The 27,201-nt window shown below is 39.7% G+C and overlaps 1 protein-coding gene across 3 annotated transcripts in view; it reads left to right on the forward strand.

The window, feature by feature from the left end:
• The first annotated feature begins 657 nt into the window (after window positions 1-657).
• TXNDC11 (thioredoxin domain containing 11) overlaps window positions 658-27,201 on the forward strand; it is a 70,062-nt gene continuing 43,518 nt past the window's right edge. The window contains exons 1-4 of one of the 3 annotated variants that reach the window (XM_084882191.1): window positions 658-1,085; window positions 10,645-10,861; window positions 14,584-14,681; window positions 20,616-20,745. In XM_084882191.1, coding sequence (XP_084738317.1) covers window positions 820-1,085; window positions 10,645-10,861; window positions 14,584-14,681; window positions 20,616-20,745 — 711 coding nt within the window. In that variant the 5' untranslated portion in view covers window positions 658-819. The remainder of the gene's footprint in view (window positions 1,086-10,644; window positions 10,862-14,583; window positions 14,682-20,615; window positions 20,746-27,201) is intronic. The other 2 variants (XM_084882194.1, XM_084882192.1) reach the window with 2 other exon arrangements.

Below are 27,201 nucleotides of genomic sequence, written 5' to 3' on the forward strand. Positions count from 1 at the left end.
GTTTAAAAATCATTAAAGGAATTAATGGTATACTAGAAAATATCCACTTACTATAAAAGAAAAAAAGTAAAGGATAAAAAAAGATGTGAGATATAGAAAACAAATAGCAAAATGACGGGTAGGTTGACAGGCATTTCCGTGAGTTGCCTCATTTAATTCTCAAAACAGCCCTGAGAGCGAGTTACTGCTATTACCCCATTTTGCAGGCGTGCAGACCAGTGCCGAGGAACAGGTGGTTCCCGCCTCACTCCCGTGTTCTCGGACACTGCTCGCCTCCGCACGTGTTTCCCTACGTGAAGCGGAGCTCACAGACGGCACCTACTTCCTCCGGGGACTGTAGTGAGACGGGTGGGCACGTGTTCTGTTACCCTCACGGCTCTTAAAACGCGGTGCGCCAGGCAGAGACGCTCCGGGTACGGCGTTTCCGTTTGTGGACACCGGGGGACCTCGGGGCGGGAGGGGCCCGGCGCTCGGCCTAGTGCTTGCGCATGCTCTGTGGGCGGAGGGCGGGGCCCGCAGGGTAAAGGCGGGGCTTCAGAACGTGTGGGCGGGGCCGGGAGGCGGCGCCGGTGCCAAGGTCGAGGGGGCGAGGCCTTCCGGGGGCGGGGCTACGGGGCGGTGTCCGCGTCCGCGCAGACTCCGAGGGCGTAGGGCGGGGCCGCTTGCTCGGGGGCGGGAGCCGCGGCGGCGGCTGGGCTGACGTGGAGGGTCACGGTTAGCGGGCACTACGAGTTGCGGGATTGGGGCACGACGGGCCGGGCCGGGCCCTTGGGCCCTCGGCGGCGGCGGCGGTATAAAGCTGGCGACGGAGAGCATGTAATGTCGGAATGCGGAGGCCGCGGCGGCGGCGGCGGCGGCAGCGGCAGCAGCAGCGGCAGCAGCGACGACGCCGAGGAGGAGGGTGGCGGCGCCGGCCCAGCGGGCTCCGGCTCCCTCAGCCCGGAGTCGGCCGGAGCGTCCTCGGCGGACCGGTTCCGTCGCGGACTGCGCGGGGCCTTCCTCATGGCGCGCCGGCGCCCGGAGCTGCTCGGCGCGGCCTTGGTGCTCGGCTGCGTGCTGCTCCTCGCCTTCAAGTTCACCTGCAGGTGAGGCGGCCCGCACCCCGGGACACCGGCCCCGCGCCTCCTCGGCGGGGCGGGCGGCGCGTGGCCAGGTTGTGGGTGGGAGCGGCTTCCGCGGCGTGAAGTCGGAAACTGACTTCCCTTGCGGCTTTGCCGGCCACTTTCCCGTCGCTCTGGCCGGCCATCCAGCCATTTGGCGAGGTTTTCGGGTGCAGCTCTGCGCCCCTTCACCCCATTTTGTACCGACGGAGGTGGGCCAGGTTCTGAGGTGCTCAGTTGGGGTTTCTCGGGGGATGCACCTGTCACTTCTGCCTGAGCCGTAGGACCCTCACCTATCACTTATGTTGTGTCCTTTATGCTTCGAATGTGATAACTCACAACCATTGGAGAGTCCCCAGACCCCTTTCAAAATTCATGCAGTCATTGATCTAATGATTATTTATTCGCACCTCTTGGGGCGCACTCGTCCAGGTGAGCGATGAAGATAAAAGCTTCTACTTCAGTGGGTGGGACAGGCAGTAAACACGTAAACTTAATTTTTAAAGGGTTTCTGTCAGTGCTGTACGGAGAATGGAAGCAGGGAGGGTGGGGCAGAAAGGCTTTCCTAAGGAAGCCACAGGAAGCTTACACAAGAAGGGGAAGAGGCCAGCATGGGACGATGTGGGGGAAAGAGTGTCCCAATGAGAGTGAGAACCAGAAGTGCGAAGGCCCCGAAGCTGGACAAGCAGGCTCATGCATTATGAGCAGGGAAGATGAGAGTGACCACAGATACAAACTTCGCTTTAAATTTCAGGAGTAGTTTTGGCCTCCCGCACAAGTGTATCTCTTGGGACTTTGATTTACGTCTGTGTTGCCATTGAGTGGCATATTGGCCGAAAGGAAGATTTCAACTTGGAACATTGTTATTGCATATGTTAAGTGCAGAGCTGTCCCGTTCCTTGTAGGATGTTTAGCATCCCTGACTTGTGCAGATGTGACAAGGAAAATTTCTCCAGTCATTGCCAAATGTCCCCTGGGGAACAGAATTGCCTGCTTGATAACTACAGCTTAGCTTACAAGAATGCATTTCTTAATGTTAATTTAATGCAGACTCAGAGCCTAGTGTGGATCATTTAAATTTCAGTTCTCAGTAAAGTCTGGATCTGCTCTTTCTTGTCCTTCCAATTTATAGATAAAGGACTTGAGCTTTGGTCATGTTACAAAACTTGCCCCATATCACATCTACCTATTAATTCCTTATTGTCAGGTTCTAGGCTCTTAACCTTGCTCTTTATCAATAACTTTTTTCATCAAAATGTACAAAATATTTTACAAGTAGAATAATTGCAAGGTGGCATTTGGGTTTAAATTAGCAAGAGAGGTATTTCCTCCCCTCTAAAGGTGGGGAACTTACTGACATTAGCTTATCTGTCTATAGAAATAATGACTTGCTAGATATGAAAGCCCTTTCAGATTTCAGGATGAAAGAAGAGCCGACAGAACAAGATCCCTGCCTGCTTCAGTGAGGAGAGAGAGGCACAGCTTGTCTGTCCACCTCCTTGCTCTGCCACTGGCAGATGTGACAGGCTTTTAATAGACTCAGATTGAGTTTTTTTAGAGTCCTATTTGATTGAAAGGTGTCATGATACTATTTCTTCGTTGTACAACTGACTTAAACATTTCTGACCCTCTTTTTCTATTTGACTTTTAAGATCTTTGTGTTAATGGAGACAGAGGCTTAATGAAGAGTGAAATTTTTAAAATTTAATTTTTGTTAATAGCTCCAGACCTGAAATAAGGGAAAACCCTCTTCAGTGTCTATTGCTTAGCTGAGTTCAACAAGATGACATTAAGAGGTTGATTTGGGGTTGAAATATAACTAATAATTCTGTATTTCTGGACATTTAATCTCTATCCTGTGTGCCTTTCTATGCATTCAATCTCCCTGACTTCCTCCTGCTCACTTTCCTTTTACCCTGCTTTGGAGAAAAATATTGTGTGTGTATATATTTATTTATTTTTTATATAATCAGGAGTTGCAACAGGCCTTCTTGTTTGCAATCAAGTCTTGAGTTTTTAGTACTTGAGACTTTGACTTGAAAGCTGCAGGGAATCTTTGATCTAGGTATAGTTTCTCAAAAACTGTTTAGCAAATTTAAGAGTTAAATGGAAACTTGTGAATGTGTCTGATGGAACAGAAGCATATGTCTCTCTTCCCTGGTTAATGCTTGTTTTTTGAAGTGCCACGTATGTTATCTGGTGTGTTTACTCAACATGCAAAGCAGTAATACTACGTTGATAATTATCCTTTCCTTGGCCATCATAGACCTACATTTTGTTATTTAATTTAATACTTAACATGCAACTAAAATAGTAGAAAAAAAATACCTCCAAAGAGCAGAATTTTGGAATTCTTGAAAATGTGTCACTCTTGCACCACAGGGCTTTTATGATGCTGCATGCTGTCTTCTTGTCATTCAGATCTCAGCTTAAAAAGATAACCACTTCACACATCTAGAGGAAATAATGAACAACATAAACTGATGAACAAAAACAGACCCAGAGAAGCAGCGATCAGACTCTCAAACCTCAGAGGGAAAGTAGGGGAGGGTGGGGGTAAAGGGAAGAGATCAACCAAAGGACTTGTGTGCATGCATATGGGCCTAGCCAGTGGCCATGGATGTCAGGGGAGTGGGGGCATATATAGGGAGGGGGTTGGGATGGAAATGGGGGGATAAGGACAATTATGTGATACCATAATCAATTAAAAAAAAAAAAAAGTATGCAGGCCAGACAGGAGTGGCGAGAAATATTCAAAGTGATGAATAACAAAAACCTACAACTAAGATTATTCTACCTAGCAAAGCTCATCAGAATGGAAGGTCAGATAAAAGAGTTTCACAGATAAGAAAAAGCTAAAGGAGTTCATCACCACCAAACCAGTATTATATGAAATGCTAAAAGGTATTCTTTAACAAGAGGAAGAAGAAAAAAGTAAAGATAAAAATTATGAACAACAAATACATATCTATCAACAAGTGAACCTAAAAATAAAGTGAATTAAAAATCTGAGGAACAGAATAAACTGGTGAATATAATACAATCAGGGGCATAGAAAGGGAGTGGACTGATAATTCTCAGGGGGAAAGGAGAATGGGGGTGCGGGAAGAGACTGGACAGAAATTGTACACCTATGGATGAGGACAATGGGAGGGAGGTAAGAGCAGAGAGTGGAATGGGAACCAGGTGGAGGGGAGCTATAGGAATAAAAAGGAGAAACAATTATAATCATCTGAACAATAAAAGATTCATTAAATTAAAAAAAAAGTAAAAAAAAAAGATAACCACTTTTACTAGTTAAATTTCCCTCGTAGCAGTGATTGTTTTGTGTTTTTATTGTTTGTTGTTTACATGTTTGGTTGTTTGCCTGCCTTCCTCTCTGAGAAAAATAAGCCCCTGGAGAACATATCCCACTCACTTTGGTATCTAGTCCAGTGCCTGCAGCACAGTAAGTTTGTTCAATGAAAATTTTATTGAATTACAGTGGAACCTCAGAAGGCTGTTCAAAAATTGAATCATTTTTTCCCATTAGAAACAATGTAAATTGAACTAATCCTTTTCAGACCCCCAAATGATTCCATGTTTTAACCTTTCATATGTATACCAGTGACCTGATGCATGGGTTCATGCACATTGAAAGGAAATTAATCAGAAAGTGGCTGGTGGGGCGGACAACACCCTGGAGCCAATCCCCCACAATCCTTCCTCCACGGCTAGAAGGGCATCTTGGGCATGTGTGGGGGAAATCCCTCCAGCAGGTGGGGTCCCTTGGCCTGGCCTGTGGGGATTGGCAGAAGTCGGCTCTCCAGTATCCCCCGAGGGGTCCCTAGTGTGAGAGGGCACTCTGCAAAGTTGCTGTGTACAGCATTTGGAATGCAAATGCAAGAGTGCAGTAAACCAGATTTGGGGCCGACAATGTCCCCGTGTGGCCCTCGAGAAATTGGCTTCCTCTTCTTTGGTTTCAGGGAGCGTCATCTGAGAATGACAACTGCTGCTGCCAAGTCACAGCAGTTCTGCAGCACCTGGGTTGAGTGTCTGCCCCCTGGTGGTCAGTGCATGTCATAGGTACCACATGGTCAGACAATAGATCAATAGCTTAGCCTTTTATATATAGGTAGTACAAGTATAATGTACTGATGAATCTATAAATAAACACTTTAAAAACAAAAAGGACTTGAAATATAAATGAAAATTAAACAAAAAGGTAAGGAAATGTACAATAAAAAATGAAAGTTTAATAACAAGCAGCAACAAAAACAAAAAAGAAAATATTTCCAACACAATATCCTGAGATTTTAACTTGGGTTAACTGACTCATATTCACACATTCTCTCCTTGTTTGTTGCCTGAGAGCCTTGTGACTGATCATATAGCTATCAGCATGAAAGGGTTGTCAGGTTGAGAAGCAAATTGTTTGAGATGGCAGATGTTCGAGAATTGATGTTTGACTGTATTTTGTGACTGAATTTTTCAGGTTATGAAGATATTTTATTATTTCTTTATTTATTTTTAATTTAATGAATCTTTATTGTTCAGATGATTATAATTGTTTCTCCTTTTTACTCCCATTGCTCCCCTCCACCTGGTTCCCATCCCACCCTCTGCTCTTACCTCCCTCCCATTGTCCTCATCCATAGGTGTACAATTTCTGTCCAGTCTCTTCCCGCACCCCCACTCTCCTTTCCCCCTGAGAATTATCAGTCCACTCCCTTTCTATGCCCCTGATTGTATTATATTCACCAGTTTATTCTGTTCCTCAGATTTTTAATTCACTTTATTTTTAGGTTCACTTGTTGATAGATATGTATTTGTTGTTCATAATTTTTATCTTTACTTTTTTCTTCCTCTTGTTAAAGAATACCTTTCAGCATTTCATATAATACTGGTTTGGTGGTGATGAACTCCTTTAGCTTTTTCTTATCTGTGAAACTCTTTATCTGACCTTCAATTCTGAATGATAGCTTTGCTGGGTAGAATAATCTTAGTTGTAGGTTCTTGCTATTCATCTTTGAATATTTCTTGCCACTCCTGTCTGGCCTGCATAGTTTTTATTGAGAAATCAGCTGATAGTCCTATGGGTGCTTTCTTATAGATAATTAATTGTTTTTCTCTTGCTGCTTTTAATAGTCTCTCTTTGGCTTTTGTTCTTGGCATTTTTATTATGATATGTCTTGGTGTGGTCCTCTTTGGATTCCTTTTGTTTGGGGTTCTGTGTGCTTTCTGGACTTGTAAGTCTATTTCTTTCACCTGGTGGGGAAAGTTTTCAGTCATTATTTCTTCAAATAGGTTTTCAGTATCTTGCTCTCTTTTTCTGGCACCTTCATAATTCTGATGTTGGTATGCTTGAAGTTGTCCCAGAGGCTTCTTACACTATCTTCAAATTTCTGGGTTCTTTTTTCTTTTTTCTTTCCCAGTTGAGTATTTTTGCTTCTTTGTATTTCAGATCTTTGACTTGATTTTTGCGTTCTTTTAGTCTGCTGTTGGGTCTCTGTATAATGTTTTTTATTTCAGTCAATTATGTTTAATTTCTAGTTGGTCCTTTTTCATATCCTCGAGGGTCTCATTAGATTTATTGGCCTTTTCTAGGAAATTCTTGAAAAACCCTATAACTGTGGTTTTGAACTCTATATCCAATTGTTTATTTTCCTCCATTTCTTTCATTTGTGATCTATTTCTTTGTCTCCACATTTTCGCTGCTTTCTTGAGTTGGTAGGGTGGCTTTGTGTGCTAGGTGTCCTATATGGCTCAGTGGGTCAGCCTCCCAGTTACCTGAGGTGGACACTCTTGGTGCACCCCTTTGTGGACTGTGTGTACAGCCTTGTTGTAGTTAAGTCTTGATTGTTGTTGGTATCACTGGGAGGAATTGACCTCCAGGCCAATTGTCTGTGAAGACCTGCTGTGTCTATAATGGAACTACTGTGCTGGAGATATGCTTATGGGGTAGGACTTGTTTCAATGGGGCTTTGGTGCTCACTGAATCTGCCTCTTGAATGTGTCACTTATGGATGTGAGTAGTTGAAACCTGGTGTCATCTCACACTGACCAGTAGATACACTAGCTTCTGGACCTCCAATGTGGTGCAGTTCCGCTACTGTCTGAGGCCACTCAGCAGGAGCTATCGCAAGAACTACAGTTTTCTCTTCTTGCTTGAGGTTTGGAGGTTTTGGAGCTGTCTGACCAGAGCTGCAGCTTATTAGGTTAAGCTGTGATAGGGCAGGCCATTTATATGCAAAAGCAGCTGCACGGAGCTTGGGTGGGTTTGTAGATTGTGCAGGGCGGGGTCTCAGGGAGTCACTAGGCTAGTGCTTGGCAAACGGTGATGGCTGCCAGTCAGCTGTCTCTGCGTGTCCGTGTTTCCAAGTCCCTGCATCCTGTGCACCAGTGCAATAAACGATGATTGCTGCACGCACCTCTTCAAGTAAGCCGCCTTCACTTTCTGAGCAGATGGCATACAGTACAACTCCTCATAGGAGTTTGGGTCTCCAGCATCTCCCCAGAAACTGGAGTTCAGAGTAATCGGGAGCTTGTCTCCCTTCTGGTTGAAAAAGCAGTGCACCCAGTTGCCCGCTGCCAGCCTGATTCGCATGCCTCCGAACCTCAGCTTTTCAGCACTTGTGCACATCTCAGTGCTCTTTTTTCTTTCCTTCTAGTTGTAAAACTTCCACTCAGCCTGCTTTCCTGTGGTTTTGGGTGATAGACGTTTTGTCTTTTATTTGCAGTTTTGAAATTGTTGTGCAAGGAAGCGGTTTAGGTATTTACCTATGCCACGAGGTTTTTTTGTATTTTGTTGTTTTTTTTTTAATGAAGATATTTTACATAGACAAGCTCCCTGATTGCAAGGTTAAAATGTTAGTTTGAGTTAATAAATATATTTGCTCCAACTTTTAACACATTTATGATGTTAATAATTTTTGGTTAAAATAGTTAAGTGATATATTTAAAACTGTCTTCATAATTCAGAAAGATAACACCTTTTAGATGCAGAGGAGAATCTGGGACTCTTTTCCTCATACTAAATAACCCAAGGCTCTTAGAGTAGCTTAGTTCGAAGTCTTAGGTGTTGATATATGTTTCTTTTTAAAAAAAAATATGTTTTTATTGATTTCAGAGAGGAGGGGAGAGGAAGAGAGAGAGATAGAAACATCAATGATGAGAGGGAATCATTGATTGGCTGCCCCCTGCATGCCTCCTACTGGAGACTGAGCCCGCAACCTGGGCACATGCCCTTGATCAGAATCGAACCTGGGACCTTTGAGTCTGCAGGCCGATGCTCCATACACTGAGCCAAACCAGCTAGGAAGATATATGTTTCTTTTTTGCAGTCAGCTGCATATCTCAGACTTGTCAGCACCTTCCCTCACATTCCTCCTTCCTACTACAGTCTTCCATTGGTATGTGCAGGGGCTTGATTCCAAGACCACCTTCAGATACCCACGTCCTTGGATGCTCAAATCCTTTATGTAAAGTGGTATAGTATTTGCATATTACCTACCCACAGCCTTCCATATATTTTAAGTAATTCTAGATTACTTATAATACCTAATTCAATGTAAATGCTACATAACTAGTTGTTATACTGTATTGTTGAGTAAATACCAATAAGAGAAAAAGTATGTACATGTTTTCAGTACAGACATAACCATGGTAGGCCTAACTATGTAGTACACATTATCAACAATGTAACATTTTTTAAAAGAATATTTTTGATCCATGATTGATTAAATTCATCAATGTGGAACCCAGAGATACAGAGGATTGATTATACTTGGCTATTTTCTGAGAAACCGGATTATCAAATTCATTTGCACACCTGTAAAGTTAAAGCGCAGTTATGCATCCCTCCGAATCATACCTAGGAATGCAAATAGGCCTTCTGACACTTCAATTCTTTCAGACTGTTCTTAATAACACTAGAGGCCCAGTGCACGAAAATTCGTGCACTGGAGGGGGGTCCTTCAGCCCGACCTGCGCTCCTTGTAGTCCCAGAACCTCGGGGGATGTCCAACTGACGGCTTAGGCCTAGTGGGAAGTGGGCCTAAGCCATCACTTGGACATCCTTAGTGCTGCTGCAGAGGCGAGAGAGGCTCCCTCCACCACCACTGTGCTCACAGACTTCAGCCCGGCTTTGGCTGAGCAGAGCTCCCCACTGTAGGACTGCACTGACCACCAGGGGCAGCTCCTGCATTGAGCATCTGCCCCCTGGTGGTCAGTGCGCATCATAGCGTGTCATTCGACCACTAGGGTCAATTTGCATATTACCTTTTTATTATATAGAATATGTCTGGATTTATATTTAATTTCCTTTCACATATGTTTAGGTTTGTTCACATATGTAGGGGAGGTTTGTTCATTTCACAAGTTACTGAACTTCATAGTAACAGCAGCTACTAAACAATGAGGATCTAACAGTGCAAAAGATAATGTCCTTATCCTTATGGAGTTAATGATCTATCTTGTAGAGTAAATAAATAATAAAAAGGTAAAATAAGTAACAGAATGAGGTGAGATGTATGAAAGCAACCAATAGGGAGCTGAGAGATAATTTTCTCAGTACCCTTCTGCAGTTAGTCTCTTCTCCACTCTCCAGTCTAGATAATCACTGATGCTGATTTATTTCATTATAGATTAGCTTTGTCTGTTTTGGGATTTCATATAAATGCATTCATATTATAGAAGGTGGGCAAAAGTAGGTTTACATTGGTTTGTATGAAAAGTAATTTTTTATATATATAAAAGCCAGCTACCGGAAAGCTGTAATGACCAGAATGACTGATGCTATAATGCCCACTGCGGCCAGTGAACAGGCCTGTTTGGTGGGTGGGGCCAGCTGGCCAACCTCCCATAGCTCCCCCCCCACCTGTCCTGCCGCTCCGATCAACTTCAGTTAATACACTTTTAAGTTTTCTCAAAATTGAATTGATTGTAAGCATTTCATATAGAAATCTTATTAGCAGTAGCCACATGTGCTCCCTCTCCTTAATTCTGAGCAAGCTTACCTGGTGGCTCTGAAGTCCTGGAGATCAGTGGCTCTTGTGGAGAACAGGATTGCAGAGATCAGGGGCAAAGAAAGAGAGTGGATTGATAATTATCAGGGGGAAAGGGGTGTAGGGGATGCAGGAAGAGACTGGATTAAAATCGTACACCTATGGATGAGGACAATGTGGGGGAGGTAAGGGCAGAGGGTGGGGTGGGAACTGGGTGGAAGGGAGCTATGTGGGGGAAAAGGAGAAACAATTGTAATAATCTGAGCAATAAAGATTTATTAAACTTGGGGGAAAAAAGATTGCAGAGAGGTGAGGTGAATCTTGGGTGTGGAGGCAAGATTGTGGATTACTCAAAGATATTCTTCTCTGCTCTTCACTGCCTTCCCACTTCACATGTGGGGAGACAATATTATAGAATAATTTCTAGCATATTTTATATCTTCATTTTCTCAGCCATATTGCCTTATTGCAGAATATTTAAGTTTCATTCTCCTTCCACATGAAGCTGTTGTTGGAGAAAATAAACTTAGTGATCTTGTTTTTGTTTACTCTTTTTTTAGTCGAGCAAAAGATGTGATAATACCAGCAAAGCCACCTGTCAGCTTTTTCTCCTCGAGGTCTCCGGTTATTGACCTCTTCCAGGGTCAGCTGGACTATGCAGAGTATCTTCGCCAGGATTCAGAGGTGGTGCTGCTGTTCTTCTATGCCCCATGGTGTGGACAGTCCATCGCTGCCAGGGCAGAAGTTGATCAAGCAGCGACTCAGCTTTCAGACCAGGTAATGCTGACATTTGGCCTGTTGCAAGAACTGTCAGTCCTGTTGCAGAGCAGATTGTCCCTATAGAGACAATTTACCAACTGGCTGATTTTGTCAAGGTGAAGACCAGGAGCACTTTTAAAATTCTAAAGCCTTCTATAAAGAAACAAAGGATTTCTGATTGTGATGATCCTAATCAGTTAGCAGCAGGAGGGGGAACAGATTCTGCATCCTGTGACTAAGCCAGCTGCTCATTTCCAGGTGCCATGCTATTTAGTTTTTGTGTTGAAGTAGGTGGGGAACTGAACGTCCTAGTTGATTATCTCTTTGATATTTGCTAGTTAAGTATTTTATTTAGGAGAAATTTATTCATTATGACTACAGTGTAAGCTGTCTGACATTTAAATACCCGTACTTGGACCAGAACTGTAACAGATATTTAATGAACGAATGCAACCTTTATAATAGATAAGAGGGATATATAGGCATATGAGTTATCTGTGACAGTGGTTTTAAACCAGATGGATCTCAGATGCTTTTTATAAAACAAGTATTTGATATTTATTCCTTTTTATGCCTTAAAAAGGAATTCATAGATAAGAAAAACTTCCTACACATAAAATTTCAAAATAGTTAATCTAATGAACTATTTAAACTTAAAGGGAGAAGGGAGCAAAGTCATATATAATTAAATCATATGTGTTTCAGTTTGTAAATGCTTGGACAAAATAGATCCTTGTACCTTTATATAGAGTTAGTATGGATGGAACAGTTACAAATGTAGATTGATAAAGGTACGTGTTGGACTTTGATACCATGGGGGCATTGCACTCGGTGATTTTGATTTTTCTAAACAATGGACAGCTGTTGGTAAAGTTCTAAACTAATCAAAGTACTTTTTGCCCTCAGGTGACACAGAAATTGCCTTCCTAAGAAATTCAGTGTATAAAAAAACCATGTTTTGGTTTCACATATAAAATGGAATTAGGTTCTGGGATCTAATAATAACAAATGGGTTTTCCTCAACATCTGTGTTGGGCAGGGCATTTAAAACTGCTCTGGAATGAATCTTCCCTTGCAGAACAATTTTGAACATTGCAGGATATCTACCGCAGCCCCTGCCCAACCCCCACCACATGCCTTGTAGCCTTCCTGACCCCACGGCCCCCTCCCTCCTTTCCCTAGTCATTGCAATTCACTAAAAAGCATCCACAGGCTTCTAAAAGGCTGCTGTTGGGACCTACTGATCTGAGGTTACTTAAGCAGGCAGCTGAATTCCAGAAGTTCATTTGGAACTCTCAGTTGGCTTTTCTTCGAAACAGTGTTTTAGTAAAAAAAGGAAAGACTCTTCGAAACTGTGTTTTAAATGGTGACTAGACTTCCTTCTCAGCCTAGTAAAGCATTTTAAACCATTATATATCCCCGAATGGAGAACCAATTACTGTTTAAATATAACTCTTCATTCCCTTAACACTGATTCTTTGGGGTGGGATATGATTTTGTGTTCCAACTGTGGGTCAATGGATTTAATCTATTCCCGCCTTTCCTTTACACACCCTCCCCCTTTTAAATGGAGAATAGTAACCAAACTGGCAGATACTTCCAGGGAGGAAACAGGAACTATAATGGAGCACTGTGAGGCAAGTAGTATATAGCATGAAGGAAATCACCACTTTGCCAGTCATTCCCCAAATTTTCTGAATTTAGAGAACAAGTGAAGAATATATATTAGAGTATCAATCACTTATTATTTTACTAGAGGCCCAGTGCATGAATTTGTGTATGGGTGGGGTCCCTCAGAGTGGCCTGTGGGGATTGGGCCCCAGCTTGCTCCCCCAGCCCTTCCTGGCACCCCACTGTGGCCTGGCACCACCCCCTCACCTGCTCAGGCCCCCCACCTGGCTTCCTCAACGCCTCTGAGCTGGGTGGTGGCTGCACACACACCCCCCCCCCCCCCACTGCTGGTTGCAGTCTGCAGGGTGATCAGCTCCTGCTTGTTCCCACCTTGGCCTGGCACCACCCACTCACCTGCTCCACCATGCCGTTGTGGTCCCACTCTCATTGGGGCCCATAGGGGCACTTATACTGCCGCCCACTGCCAGCGCTGCTCACCATGTTCCGTGCCGCCCCCTGGTGGTCATTGCACGTCATAGCGAGTGGTCAAACTCCTGAGGGGACAATTTGCATATTAGGTTTTATTATATAGGATTGTCAACTTAAGCAATATGCCCTTTAAAGTGATTACATAGGAATAGTATTTGGGAGTGCCTAGCCCTATGCTGTTCCTCACAACAGCTCTGTAAGCTGATACTGGTTTTCCTGTTCTTCTGAGGCAAGACCTCAGATTTAGAGGGCACAACAGTTTGTTAAAGATCACAGGACAAATGATTGAGGTCATAGTGCCATAAACAACGGACCTGCACTGCTTTTCCCTTTCCCCCTAAATTTTCCTAATTGCTTTCCAAGTTCTCAGTAGGAAAAAGGAGCAGGTTTATTTTCAGAAATGGGGCAAAAATATTTTGAGCCACATTGCTTAGTAAAATGGTAGATTCTGCCTTATTTTTGGGTAAAAAAATGAGATGTCACCCATAAGTAAAGATACTTTGCTTTTCTTTCTCATGAATAGACTCCAAAAGGAGCTGTAAAGAGTTTCCACTAAGTTTGAGCAATATTGCTATCTAATAAGTATAAGCCATCTAAAATAACTATAGTCTTCATATTTTTTTCAGTGGTAATTATAAGTTTTTAAACATATAGCGGAGGTGAAGGAATTTTCTATATATTTACCACTTAAATTCCACTGTTAACATTTTATTTTGTATTTATCCATCTTATCCCTCTAATCAGTGGTTCTCAACTAGTGGCAGTCTTTTCCCCCTCCCCCGCAGGGGGCCTTTGGCAATGTAAAGAGAGGTTTTTTGGTACTTGAGAGGGGAACACTAGTGGCATCTTGTGGGTAAGAGACTGCTAAATACTCTACACTACCCTTTGTTTACTTTTGTTGTAGAGCAGCCCTCACAGCAAAAACAAACATAACAAGGAAAAAAGCCTCACAACAATTTAATCCCAAAATTTCAATTCTGCCAAATTTGAAAAACTTTGCACCAATTTAACTATTAATCCATCTTATTTTTGGTCTATTTCCAAGTAAATTGTAGACATAGGGACACTTCTTAAGTACTTCAGCATCCATCTATAAATATGTACTTAATCTATATTTTTTCTATTCAGTCCTATATTTTAGAAATAGCTTTAATAATCTGTTATTTTTATTAGTTTTTAATGTAATCATTTGAAATGGTCTTGAAATTTGTGATGTTTGATTTGTATATTTTTTTCATTCTCAGATATTCAGTTTGACTATCAAAAGGCATATCTTTCTATTAAGTTTTCTTGTTAATCATGCTTAGAAAAAGCTCTGATGCTCATTCACTTTAGAATTCAAAGGAAATCATTTTCCTCTTGGACCAGACTCCAAAATATTCAGTCCTAGCTGTACATTTCAAATATTCTAAAAGTGTTTTGTGGTATAAAAATAAATAAAAGTCTTTATCCTATTAGTTGGCAGGCTAGCATGGAGTCTTTTTTATTGCAGCAGTCAGTGATGACCTTCTTTGAACTCTTGAAAACAATTTTTTTTATACTTTCTGTTTTAGAGAGGAATAGTTCCATAGCTACAAGTTTATCTTTTAAGTTTTTCAGTTGTTATTCATAGTCATTTGAAACCTTTTTTGGCTCTGCAGGTGTTGTTTGTGGCAATTAACTGTTGGTGGAACCAGGGGAGATGCAGAAAAAAGAAGCATTTTTTTTATTTTCCTGTAATATATCTGTATCATCGGAGGTAAGACATTTTAAGTAATGTTTCTAATTCCAACTAAGTTTATCAATTTTGAAGTGATTTTTCCCCCCCATTTAAAATATTAGCTAGGTTAAGAAAATATGTATAAGCAAAAATAGACAAAAGGATCTGGATTATTTTATCAGCTATATATAATCATTATGTGTTTAGATTTATAAAAATAAACAAAGCATTACCCTATAGTAATATTTAAAAATAAAGCATTACCCTATAGTAATAAGCAAAGCATTACCCTATAGTAATATTCTTTCCTAAACTTTTTTCTTTTTCAATTTTTTTTTATTGATTTCAGGGAGTAAGGGAGTTGAGGGAGAGAGAGAGAAATAGCAAATAGTTTACGCCCTCTACTGGCGATTGAACCTGGAACCCATGTGCCCTGACTGGGAATCAAACCGTGACCTTTTGGTTCATGATAAACCACTGAGCCACAAAGATGGACTAAACTGGTTTTTCTTAAATTTCATATCATTACGTATATTCTAAAGCATTGTTTTTAATAGTAATAGTTACTCCATTGTGTGGCTGTACATTTCAAATATTCTAAAAGTGTTTTGTGGTATAAAAATAAATAAAAGTCTTTATCCTGTTAGTTGGCAGGATCGCATAATCAAGAGGGTATCTTACCATCTTTTCAACTGGGAAGAAAAGTACAAGTCCATAATTCTATAACCATAATTCTGAAATCCAGAGAGCTTTGGAAACCTAAATTTGTCCCCAAATACATCATCTGGCCTAAAGTAATAAGAGGCTGTCTATAGGCTTTATCTCACTTAAGGTGCCAGTTTATTCATTTTGCTGTAGAAAAATATTGGTGCTTGATTTTGGAGTACTGCCTGGCCATTGCTATGGGTAATATCTAAAATTTGACTTAAAGGATTTTGGATACATGAGATGGGACTCAGACTTTGTTCAATGCAGTTGTCTTAAAGTTTGTTAATGAAAGTAAAATGGGTAAAGAAGATGTGATTAGTAAGATTTTATTTTTTATTTTAAGATTTTATTTTTTCCCCTCCCTCCAAACTTCTTGGACCTTAATAGGGATTTATAACAAACATCAAGAAATTACCATTGTGGATTATCTGTCACATTCCATTACACTTCCGTGACTTTAACATAAAATGTTGTAAATAGTATTTGGGCAAAAACATACTTTTCTACCCCATTTTCAACCTCACATTTTCCTCTAGACATATGAATACTTTCTCAGAGGAACTTTCTCATAGTTCCTTCTTTTTAAAAAATATATTTTTATTGATTTCCGAGAGGAAGAGAGAGGGAAAGATAGAAATATCAATAATGAGAGAGAATCATTGATTGGCTGCCTCCTGCAAGCCCCACACTAGGGATCGAGCCCGCAACCCGGCATGTGCTCTTGACCGTGATCGAACCTGGGACCCTTCAGTCCGCAGGCCAATGCTCTATCCACTGAGCCAGTCCAGCTAGGGCAAACCCATGGTTTGCATGCGGCCCACAACGAATATGTTTGCGGCCCAGCCAATATAACGGTATGTAAGAAACGTTTTAACAAAAGTGTCGTAACTTAATTTTTACAATATTCTGTTATACATAATTATTAATAATGAATTACAATGTTCACTAGTGACAAATTACTATAATCACGCACCTTATGTGCAGGCGCACTATTTCTCTCCACTAATACTAGCAGCTAATATTTTAGCAGCCAATTGCCACATCAGTTGTCTTGTACTGATTTGTTTGGTATGCGCAACAGGAAATATTTTGCTTTTGAAGAACAAGGAAAATAGTTTTTGTGTGTGTGTTTTGTATCGTTATTCAGTGTCTGGTAAGTTAATGTTCAAGAAAAAATATTAACTTTATTGAAATGCTCTATTATTTTATGTTAACGATTACTCATTTATTTCAGCTCTTTTTATTCAGCATGTCTCTATTAAAATAAACCTACATTTCTATTTGTTTTTTTTGCGGCCCATATAAACTTAAACCTTGTTTATTTGGCCTATGTTAGCCTTTGAGTTTGATATGCTTGAGCTAGGGCTCCATTTTATTTATTTATTTATTTAAAATATATATTTTTATTGATTTTGAGAGGAAAGGAGAGGGAGAGAGATTGAAATATCAATGATGAGAGAGAATCATTGATTAAGGCATTCTGATATTTAGAGGTGATTGTGTGTGTGTGTGTGTTTGTGTGTTTGTGTGTGTGTGTGTGTGTGGGTGTGTATAAAAATGCTAATAAATATAAACTATAAAAGGACTGGTTTAGGGTACTTCCTAAAAATACCTGACCAATTTTTTTCTTATTAGGTAATATAGAATATACAATACACAGTGAACCTGCTACCAAAGAATTATTTATAAACTGTTTTTGTGTTTTTTTGTTTTTTAAGATAAGTATAAGGTGCTATGCTTGAAGGTTCTAAAACTCTGTGCTCTGTCAAAGGGATAATGAGCTTGCCTCATGAAGGTTCCTGCATTTCTTTTCTTGGAAATAGGAAATAGGACACAGATGTCTAGCAGGGAATAAAAGACTTGTAACTACATGTAACCAAGCCAGTTGCCAGAGGTGGACTTAATGTGATGTGACATTAAGATTAGAAGAATTCCCTTTAATAGAGTACAAAATGTCATTTTGGTTTATGTGGCGTGTGCATTGTTGTCTTACGCTGTTTGTTTTCTTAGTTTTATAGAAAGATTGAAAAGGCATGGAAAGAACTTTAGAAAAATCTAGTCCACTCCTCTAATTATATAGATGAGGAATTTGAGGTTAGTACTCATCTTGAAGTGTTTGCCCCTCATCTTTATGTGTTAAATTTTTACTTGTTTAAGTCATTCCCAATGTCTCAAAAACAGAAGAAAGTGCTAAAGCACAGAAATATCTGAAAGGTAGCCTTTTCATATTCTTTTTAAGAATTTCCAAGCCCTCTATTTTACATGAAACACATATGAATGAATGTGTTTCTTTAACTAAACTCTCTTGTGAGTATTTGGTAGTCTTGGAGATTTTTTTTTTGGTTAATGTGCTTGCAAATGTGAATCTTGAGTCTGTCTCATCACTGGATAGACTGTTGTGTGTGTTGTTTCTGTTTGTATAATGACTTACCTAGTTGTAGCTGCTTAAATAAATTAATAGATTTTTCTGTTTTGTGAAACTAGATTCCACTTTTTTTTTTTTTTTTTTAAAGTATATGTGTTGCCGAAGGGAGCATAGATTCCTTTTTTTTTTTTTTTTTTGGCTTGTATTAATATTAGTTATAAAGGCTCTGAGGCAGTAGTTTCTCAAAACACTATATGGAGTTAATCAGCCCTAGGTCAGCTTGTCCTACAGCAATGACTATAGCATGTTGCTAAAACATGTCCCCCATCCTGCATTCTGGGTTCTTCTCATTACAAGTACTGGGATTCTGTAAAATTCAGCAGAGCCTGTTTGCTTGAATAGATGAGGTTTCCAGATTGGTTGCCTCCTTTTTGCTGAATAAAATAAGTTATCAGGTGATTTTTATTTCTTCCTTTAAATTTTTTTTTATATATGTTTTATTGAATTTTTACAAAGAGGAAGGGAGAGGGATAGAGAGTTAGAAACATCGATGAGAGAGAAACATCAATCAGCTGTCTCCAGCACAGCCCCCACTGGGGATGTGCCTGCAACCAAGGCATATGCCCTTGACCAGAATCGAACTTGACACCCTTTGGTCCACAGGCCAATGCGCTATCCACTGAGCCAAACTGGCTAGGGCTGGTAGTGATTTTAAACTAATTGTTAAAATTAAATTAGTTGTAATAAGTCTTGACTTATGGAATTCTTAACTGTCTCCCAGTTGTGCACGTAGAATGCTATTTTTACTTTTTTATGCTAATATTTCTTTGCATCATATTCTGCAGTACACACTGAAGAATTGTGTTTATCTTATCACATTATATGTGTGTTAATTTCTATAATCAAATATTATATTATTATGACCATAGCATTTATATAATTCTTTACTGTGCTTTGTCTATGCTTGCTATTAACAGTAAGCTTAATATCAGTTTCTGTTTAGAGAGAAGAATGTTTATGGAGTTGCTGAATGTCACTCTATTTCTTATCCACTCCACATACCATCCATTTATGTTTGAGCAATATCTGTTGGTATTGCACAATATCAAAGAAAGCCATTTGAGGATTCTGATCAGCTTATTAGGAGGTTAACTGAGTGTTAATAGTATGCTTAGCAATACCAGATCAACTTCTTATGCATCCCCTAATACAGGGGTCTTCAAACTACGGCCCGCGGGCCACATGCAGCCCCCAGGGGAGTCTGATCCTGCCTGCCAGGTTTTTTGGGCAGTGAGCGCAGCCAAGGTGTTACAGTAGGAATTAGTAGTTCATATAGTCCGGCCCTCCAGCTCTCTGAGGGACCGTGATCTGGCCCCCACTTTAAAAAGTTTGAGGACCCCTGCCCTAATACAACTGGAATGGAAAATCATTTATACAGGCTCCTGACTTGATCCATCACATAATTTTTTGTTGTAATAAAGCTCTAACTAGGTTTAAGGTTCAATTAGTGATCCTTTGTATAAATGCCTATGTGAATATTTATTTTTAATTTTTAATTAATATTAGTGGCTCAGTGCTTGAATTTGTGCACATTGAAAGGGAATTAATTAGAAGAAATATTTTAATATTGCTGTTGTCCTTTCTCTATAATAGAAGTGTCAACCAATTTCATGATCAACAGTGCCATATTGAAACACACGTGCGATTGGTGCCAGCAAGAGCATTATATGTATCATACATGCATGAGTCAACTTAGCCTTTTATATATATAGAATAAACTTGCTTAATTAGACCTGCTTTTAGATTTAGCTAAACTTTTTCCAGCCCAGTGAAGCACCCCAACTTCTCTTTCAGGTAATTGTGAGCAATACAGCAGTAAATATCAACATGAAGCAGATTATTATTGTAGATCCCACAGGGAGAACAAAGGGTAAAATATTTAACTGCAGCAGTGTTTGATTGTATTCTATGCAGTGAGAAAACCTGAAGTCATTTTCAAGGTCCACCATTTCTTCTTTTCAGTTGTGTTAAGTTCCTAAGCTTTCTAAATTTCCGTTTTCTGGCTAATGAAAAGAAAATAGGATTCCACCTACTCTCCTTTCTACCTTCTCCAGGATTTCTGTGAGGATCAAATGAGATGAGGCATGGGAAAATGCTTCACAGACATTTGGTTACAGTGTAAAATGTTTGCACCTGGCTATAAAGCAAGTTGTATTCCTGAGCTGAAGAAATTGCAAGGAGACTAGTTGCTATGGAGAGGAAGTTGGGCATTGTTATGTAATATTATTACCCAGACAGATACTTAGCATATTAGCCATATATATTGATCTCAGGAAGAGAGAGATAGAAACATCAATGATGAGAGAAAATCATTGATTGGCTGCCTCCTGTACACCCCCCACTGGGGATTGAATCCACAACCCAGGCATGTGCCCTTGACCAGAATCAAACCCATGACCCTTCAGTCCGCAGGCCGATGCTCTATCCACTGAGCCAAAATGGCTAGGTTGGGAATATTTAATAACTGTTTTTTAGTAGGCTAAGGGCCAACTGCTCAATGGAAAGCTTGCCCCTCTACATTGAATTGTGTGGTTCAGATCCTGGAATCCTTTAGGTTTTGGCCAGTTTCCAAGGTTGCCTTTCTATTTTGTTTTTTTAAGGAAATATTGCGGGAATTAATTTGTTTTTCAGAGATTGCTTGTAATGGCTTCTGTATCTTTCCTCACATAAATGCTTCTTAATTGGCTCTCCAGTTGCCCCCTGAGACAAAGAACTTCTCAGTCAGGATCCTAAAGCAGGACCTTTTCATTTTTTGTTGTTAATGATTTCAGTTATACATTACAGGTTTAATGCATGGTGTATTCTTTTTATTTTTATTATTTTTTTTTTTTTGGTACTAGTTTTGGACCAATCGAATACAAAGGCCCCATGAGTGCTGTTTACATTGAGAAGTTTGTCCGCCGGGTGATGAAACCACTTCAGTACATCCCATCTCAATCAGAATTACTAGATTTTCTCTCAAACTACGAGGTACCTATCTTTCATATCTCCTTACATTCCCAAGATTTCACCGGGTTGTATTGGATTGTTTGTATAGAAAAGTTTTTATACCTCCTGATTTTGTAGCAATTAAAAAGTTACATTATAGATAAGCCCCAATTAAATGCTTTTTGAGATAATAGATTATAGGGATGGTTTGACCAAGTGAGTTTTAAGAAAATAGAATGCTTGCAAAACCTTTATTTTTTATTGGGGAATTTTTAACAAACTTTCAATTTGTCTCACAATTAACTTAGAGTATATAAGAATTAACTTATTTATATACAGCGGCAAATTTCTAAAAATTTTATTTGATGCTTTATGGCATCTTATGATGAGGTATCTGGTTTTTCTTGTCAATTGTAGTTTCAAAGCAAAACAAAACTGAAAATACATTCCTTTATATTTTAAGTGTATAACTATTTTAAGATCTGAACTGCTTTTCCATTGCCAATTTCAACACCTGATAAAATATTTTTATAGGTTGTTCAGTGCTTGTGCAGGGCAGCTTATTTTTGGGAGACTAGTATAAAGCTTAAAATAATCTCAATAAAATGTAAAAATAGTTTCACAAAAAATTTTTGGAGCAAGTGTAAAGTCATACTTGGGTACAACAAGTGAAAGTGCTGAATCTACTAGACCCGTGGTCGGCAAACTGCAGCTCGTGAGCCACATGCGGCTCTTTTGCCCCTTGAGTGTGACTCTACCACGGCCTGGGCCAGTCTATTTTGAAGAAGTGGTGTTAGAAGAAGTTCAAGTTTAAAAAATTTGGCTCTCATAAGAAATTTCAACTGTAGTACTGTTTATAATTGGCTCTTTTGACTAATGAGTTTGCTGACCACTGCACTAGACCACTAGGAACTAGCAAAAATGAAAAATGGTGCTTAGATATAACAAAATTAGGACCTTAAGTAACCAGATACAGATAAAAATCATATGAATCCTGACCTCATAATTTAGAATTTAATAATAGTGATGGGTTGAATTTTTGTGCTATGTAGATTGTATGTAGATTAGTTAAGAATTTCTTTCACTAGAACATCATTAACAGCTTTTTCAATCATGTTAGAAATATTATTTATATGTTAATGATAGCAGATTCCCCAAGCAGCAGTATTAATATCTAGTTCTGCTTGTAGTTCTCAGATATGCATTTGAGTAAATTCTTTACTCTTAAGGTAGAAAAATAATGGATTTCCGTGCTACTCACTATCTTGCCTCCCGTTTTGCCTGGGTAGGCTGATAGGCCTGAGCTACACTGGGAAGTAGGGCATTTGGGCCTAGTGTCTTTGGTAGCACCAACTAGGTCTGTTGATTTGCTTCTTGGAATCTTCTCTACCATTGAATCTCTATAAATTGTCATGTCATTTAGTGTATGCTTAATTTCTGACTGGACCTTTTTCATGTCGTTGACATTCTCACTAAGATCCCTGAAATTTAAGATTAAAGATCCTTGAGCAACTTTATAACCATGGTTTTGAACTATGTATCCAGTAGTTTGCTTGCTTCCATTTTTTCATTTGTGACGTTTCTTTGTCTCTGCATTTTGGCTGCTTCCCTATGTCTGTTTCTATGTATTAGGTAGAGCTACTATGTCTCCTGGAATTGGTAGAGTGGCCTTGTGTAGTATGTGTCCTTTAGGGCCTAGTGGCTCAGCCTCCCAATCACCTGAGTTGGGCACTCTAGGTGCCCCCTGTGTGGGCTGTGTTCACAGACTTGTAGTTGAGCCTTGATTGCTGTTGGCGTCTCTGGGAAGAGTTGGCCTCAAGGCGAGTTGTCTGTGAGGACCATCTATGACTACAGTGGGAGAGCTGCTTTTTAGGAGGTGAGGCCAAGCTTGAAGCAAGGCAGTCTTGTACTAGTGTCGGTCTTAGGCTTTTTATTGATAGGTTTGGGGCATGCTGTCACCAGCTGCAGCTTGTTTGATTGATTTTTAGCAAAGTCTGAAGCCTGAGCCAGGACAGACCATTCATATGGAAAAAGAAAAAGCTACTCCGTGGAGTTCAAGAAAGGAATCGTGGAAGACTCTTGGGGCCAAAATCTTACTGCTTTCTGCAAAGAGAAGATGTTGAGTATCCGAGTGGTCCAAAAATGGCGAGCAGAGTATGGTAACCTCATTGAACAAGTGGACAAGGGAAATGCTAAAAAGCGCAAGTGTGGATCAGGTCGGCAATCATTATTTTCTGAGCTGGAAGACCTGATCTGTGAATGGGTTGTTGACAGGAGAGCAGAGGCTTTGATTGTGAATAGGACTCAGATTCAAGAATTTGCCCTTGCAATGGCACCACAGTTTGACATAGCCCCGAAGACCTCAAAGCATCACAACACTGGCTGGATAATTTCCTTCAGCGAAGTAAACTGTCTTTAAGAAGATCTACAACGTTGTTTAGGTTAGAAGATACTCAAGTTATTAAGCGAGCACTTGCATTCAAGTCCTTTATTGATGATGCTGACTTCTCTAAATACAGTCTTTCCAACATGATTGCTATGGATGAAACTGCAGTGTTTATGGGCAAATCATCTCAAACAGCAATTGAACAGCCAGGTGCCTCCTTAGTGTACATTCCCTCCACTGCTTACGAAAGTGCATGTGTTTCCTGTATTTTGGCAATTCGTCTGGATGGCACTAAAATCCCACCTTTAATCATTTCTAAGGGCAAGAAGGAAAAGATTGAACGTATTTTGGGCATTTTTATTCTTGAAACTGAAAAAGCCTGGGCCACACAAGCAGTTATAAGGAAGTGAGTCGATTTAATGCTGCTGCTTGTTATGCGAGGGAGCCAAAGAGGTCTGCTAGTCTGGGATGCAGCCAGCACTCACCGCGCTAAAGATATGAAGACATTTCTTCACGAAAGAAAAATAGATCAGATGATTCCCACAGGAATGACGGCCTATCTCCAGACTCTTTTTAAAAAAATATATATATATATATTTTATTGATATTTTACAGAGAGGAAGGGAGAGAGATAGAGAGCTAGAAATGTCGATGAGAGAGAAACATCGACCAGCTGCCTCTTGCACACCCCCTACCGGGGATGTGCCCGCAACCAATGTACATGCCCTTGACCAGAATCGAACCTGGGACTTTTCAGTCCACAGACTGACGCTCTACCACTGAGCCAAACTGGTTTCAGCTCCAGACTCTTGATATTGCAATAAACAAGCCATTCAAAGACAATTTGCACATGGAAATTAATGACTACATTGAAAATAGAATGGAGAGAAATCAGCGTGGAAACTTTGTGAAACCTAAACTGCAAGAAGTTGTGACTTGGGTGAAGAATTTATGGGAGAAAATCACTGACAGTTGCATTGCAAATGCACTGTGAGCAGGCTACCTTGACAAGAAGTACTCATTTAAAGACAGTGCTATTGCTAAACATGAGAGATTTGGTCCACTGATTCTGAAAGAAATGGAGTCACAAGAAATTCACCAGGAAATTCAGGAATTGGATTGTTATGATGATGTTCCAGAAGATGATGATATGAATGTCATTGAATAAATGAGTAAATTCTTGATACTGTAGGATTCACAGTTTATCTGATTTGTGTTGACAACTACTGTACTACTGTACCGTATATAGGTAATAAATTTCCTTTATTTTCATTTAACAATAAATGTGTACTGTATTCTTCTTCATGGAAAAATAAGACATCCCCTGAAAATAAGACCTAGCGCATCTTTGGGAGCAAAAATTAATATAAGACACTGACTTATTTTCGGGGAAACAGGGTATTTATACTACCATCTTGGTTCTCTCTCAATCTGCTATTATTAATTGGGTCATTAGCATTTATTCTGTAGAACTGGGAGTATGATAATCACAATATTGAGACAGAGTAGGTCCTATAATTTTCTTTCCAGACATGCATTAAAATCATAGCTACCTTATAAATAATGAATTTAGCGAAAAACTTAAGTGAACTTGTCAATGCATACTACAGAGGGAGCTCAAGAGCTTTAAGTCATCTCATTGTAAACCATGTTAAGAAATTTTATTTTCTTCATTTATTCTAAATGTAGAATCTTTCTTCCTGGAGGTCCTTCTTGCCTATTTAAGATACAGACAGGAAAATGTGATTTATTACTTGTGGACAGCATAGCCCAGTGTCATTTTTATTTTGGTGGACATTAAGTTGATTGGAAAGGAGATAGGACTGAGTGATGGTAATGTCACTTTCTCAAAGTCACTAGTCTTATGGCTCTCCTAATTTTGGTATATTTTAAATTTATTGATTTTAGAGAGGAATTGAGAGAGAGAAACACCAATTTGTTCATTTGTCTCAAATCCAAATATTTGTGAACCGTTTGGGCTATTTTTGCATTCATTGATTGATTCTTGTATGTGCCCATGCGGGGGATCAAACCTACAATCTTGGCATATTGGGTTGGTGGCTCCAACCATCTGAGCCTCCGGGTCAGGGCATAATTTTGGTATTTTTTAGGCATCAATTGTTTAAGGTATCAGTAGCTTCTACATCAATAATACTTCTTTCTTTTTTTATTTATAAATATATTTTTATTTATTTCAGAGAGGAAGGGAGAGGGAGAGAGATAGAAACATCAATGATGAGAGAGAATCATCAATCAGCTACCACCTGCACACTTCACACTGGGGATTGAGCCTGCAACCCTGGCATATGCCCTGACCAGGAATCAAACTGTGACCTCCTGGTTCATAGGTTGACGTTCAACCACTGAACCATGCCAGTGGGCTCTTTTTTATTTTTTATCAGAATCATCTGATTTGTATCTTTTATTCTACCCACTAAATGCCAACAATATTATTTAATCCTTATGTTACATATGTGGCCAAAATATTTTCTAAATCTCTTCATGAATTTATAATTTATCCATTTAAGAGTAGTGATTTTGCATGTATGTAGTCATTTATTCTTATCAGTATGGTAAACCAAATTGTTTTACATTTAAACAGAATGGGAAAAAACTTGGCAATCTTTTAGAGATGGAAGCATGGTGTTGAGTAAATTGCCAGGTGACAGAAAACCTGAGTATTTTGGAGAAACATCTAGTAGAATGTCTGCTGCCTGCTGTTATACTGTTATTTCTTAGTAAAAATAGCCTGAATGTTGAGCAAATAAATACTGTTTCTGTCAATTTATAGTTTTATAGCACCATGGACTAAATAGTTTTAAGTTTTCTAGGTGTGAGTTAACATTAATGCAGAAATACTTCAATTGTCATTGATAAAAACACACCACTAGAGATTGTGTACATCATTTGCTGAAATTGATGCCAAACTGCAAATAGTATTCACTTAGGAAATAAATATTTAGTCTTCCATGAGGATTTGTTGGCCTCCTATAAGTAGTCTATTTAACCTCATTCTAGCAGGTACTGAATACACTGTACGTTAGGGAATGGAATTAAAAACACAAACTAGGTCAAATTATAATCTGGCATTTATTATGTTATGTCCTTTGCTAAATTGTAAACTTGATAAAGGAGTATTGTCTTATTCACATTTTTATCCCCAATTCATTCATTAACAAATGTTTATTTTGTGACTGCTCTGTGCTAGAAACATGGTGATGAACAAGAGAGAGCCTCTGTTTTATGGAGTTTTAAAGTGGAGATATATAACAAAGGAAAACAGATGTGACAAGGTGTAGGGGGTTGAGTAGTGTCCTGTTTGCAGTTGAGTTCCCATGATTGTTTACCTGGTAGCTATAAGCATCTGGGAGTAGATTAATAAAACACTGCAGATGGAATCTGGGATCAGATGATCTTACTTATGGTAAGCAGCAGAGTGAGGAGGGTCAACTTCTGTACCAGCAGGGCTTGCACCCCAACTATATAACCAAGTGTCAGACTGGCTTATGTGCTAAAAGCCTCAAAATATATTAGGCAGGGTTACAGTTGTGCTTTGAACCAGCCCCTGGTTTATTTGCAGATGAGCAAACAAGGGATCTTGACCTAGAAAATCTACTTATGTGAATATGCATGAATTTTATTCCCCAAACTCTCCTTTTTCCAGATTTAAGAAAGAACTGTGAAAGGAACTCTGAAATATGTAATCATTTTTTTTAAAAATATATTTTTATTGATTTTTCACAGAGAGGAAGAGAGAGGGATAGAGAGCTAGAAACGTCGATGAGAGAGAATCATCGACCAGCTGCCTCCTGCACACCCCCCACTGGGGATGTGCCCGCAACCAAGGTACATGCCCTTGACCGGAATCGAACCCGGGACCTTTCAGTCCGCAGACCGACGCTCTACCACTGAGCCAAACCGGTGCCGGCTGTAATCATTTTTCAAATACAGGTTCTGTTAGGCGACACTGAAACTTTGGGGAAATGGTTGCAAAATTTGTTTTGATCTTAAGCAAAACCAGAGCCAGTTTAGTTACTTTTCAGTGATAATTTGTAATAGAAATAAACAGATAAATATTAATTTATTATTTAGAAATATTAATTTTAAGTTAC

The sequence above is a fragment of the Pipistrellus hanaki genome (genome assembly GCF_964339955.1).
Source record: "Pipistrellus hanaki genome assembly, chromosome: 4".
NCBI lineage: Eukaryota > Metazoa > Chordata > Mammalia > Chiroptera > Vespertilionidae > Pipistrellus > Pipistrellus hanaki.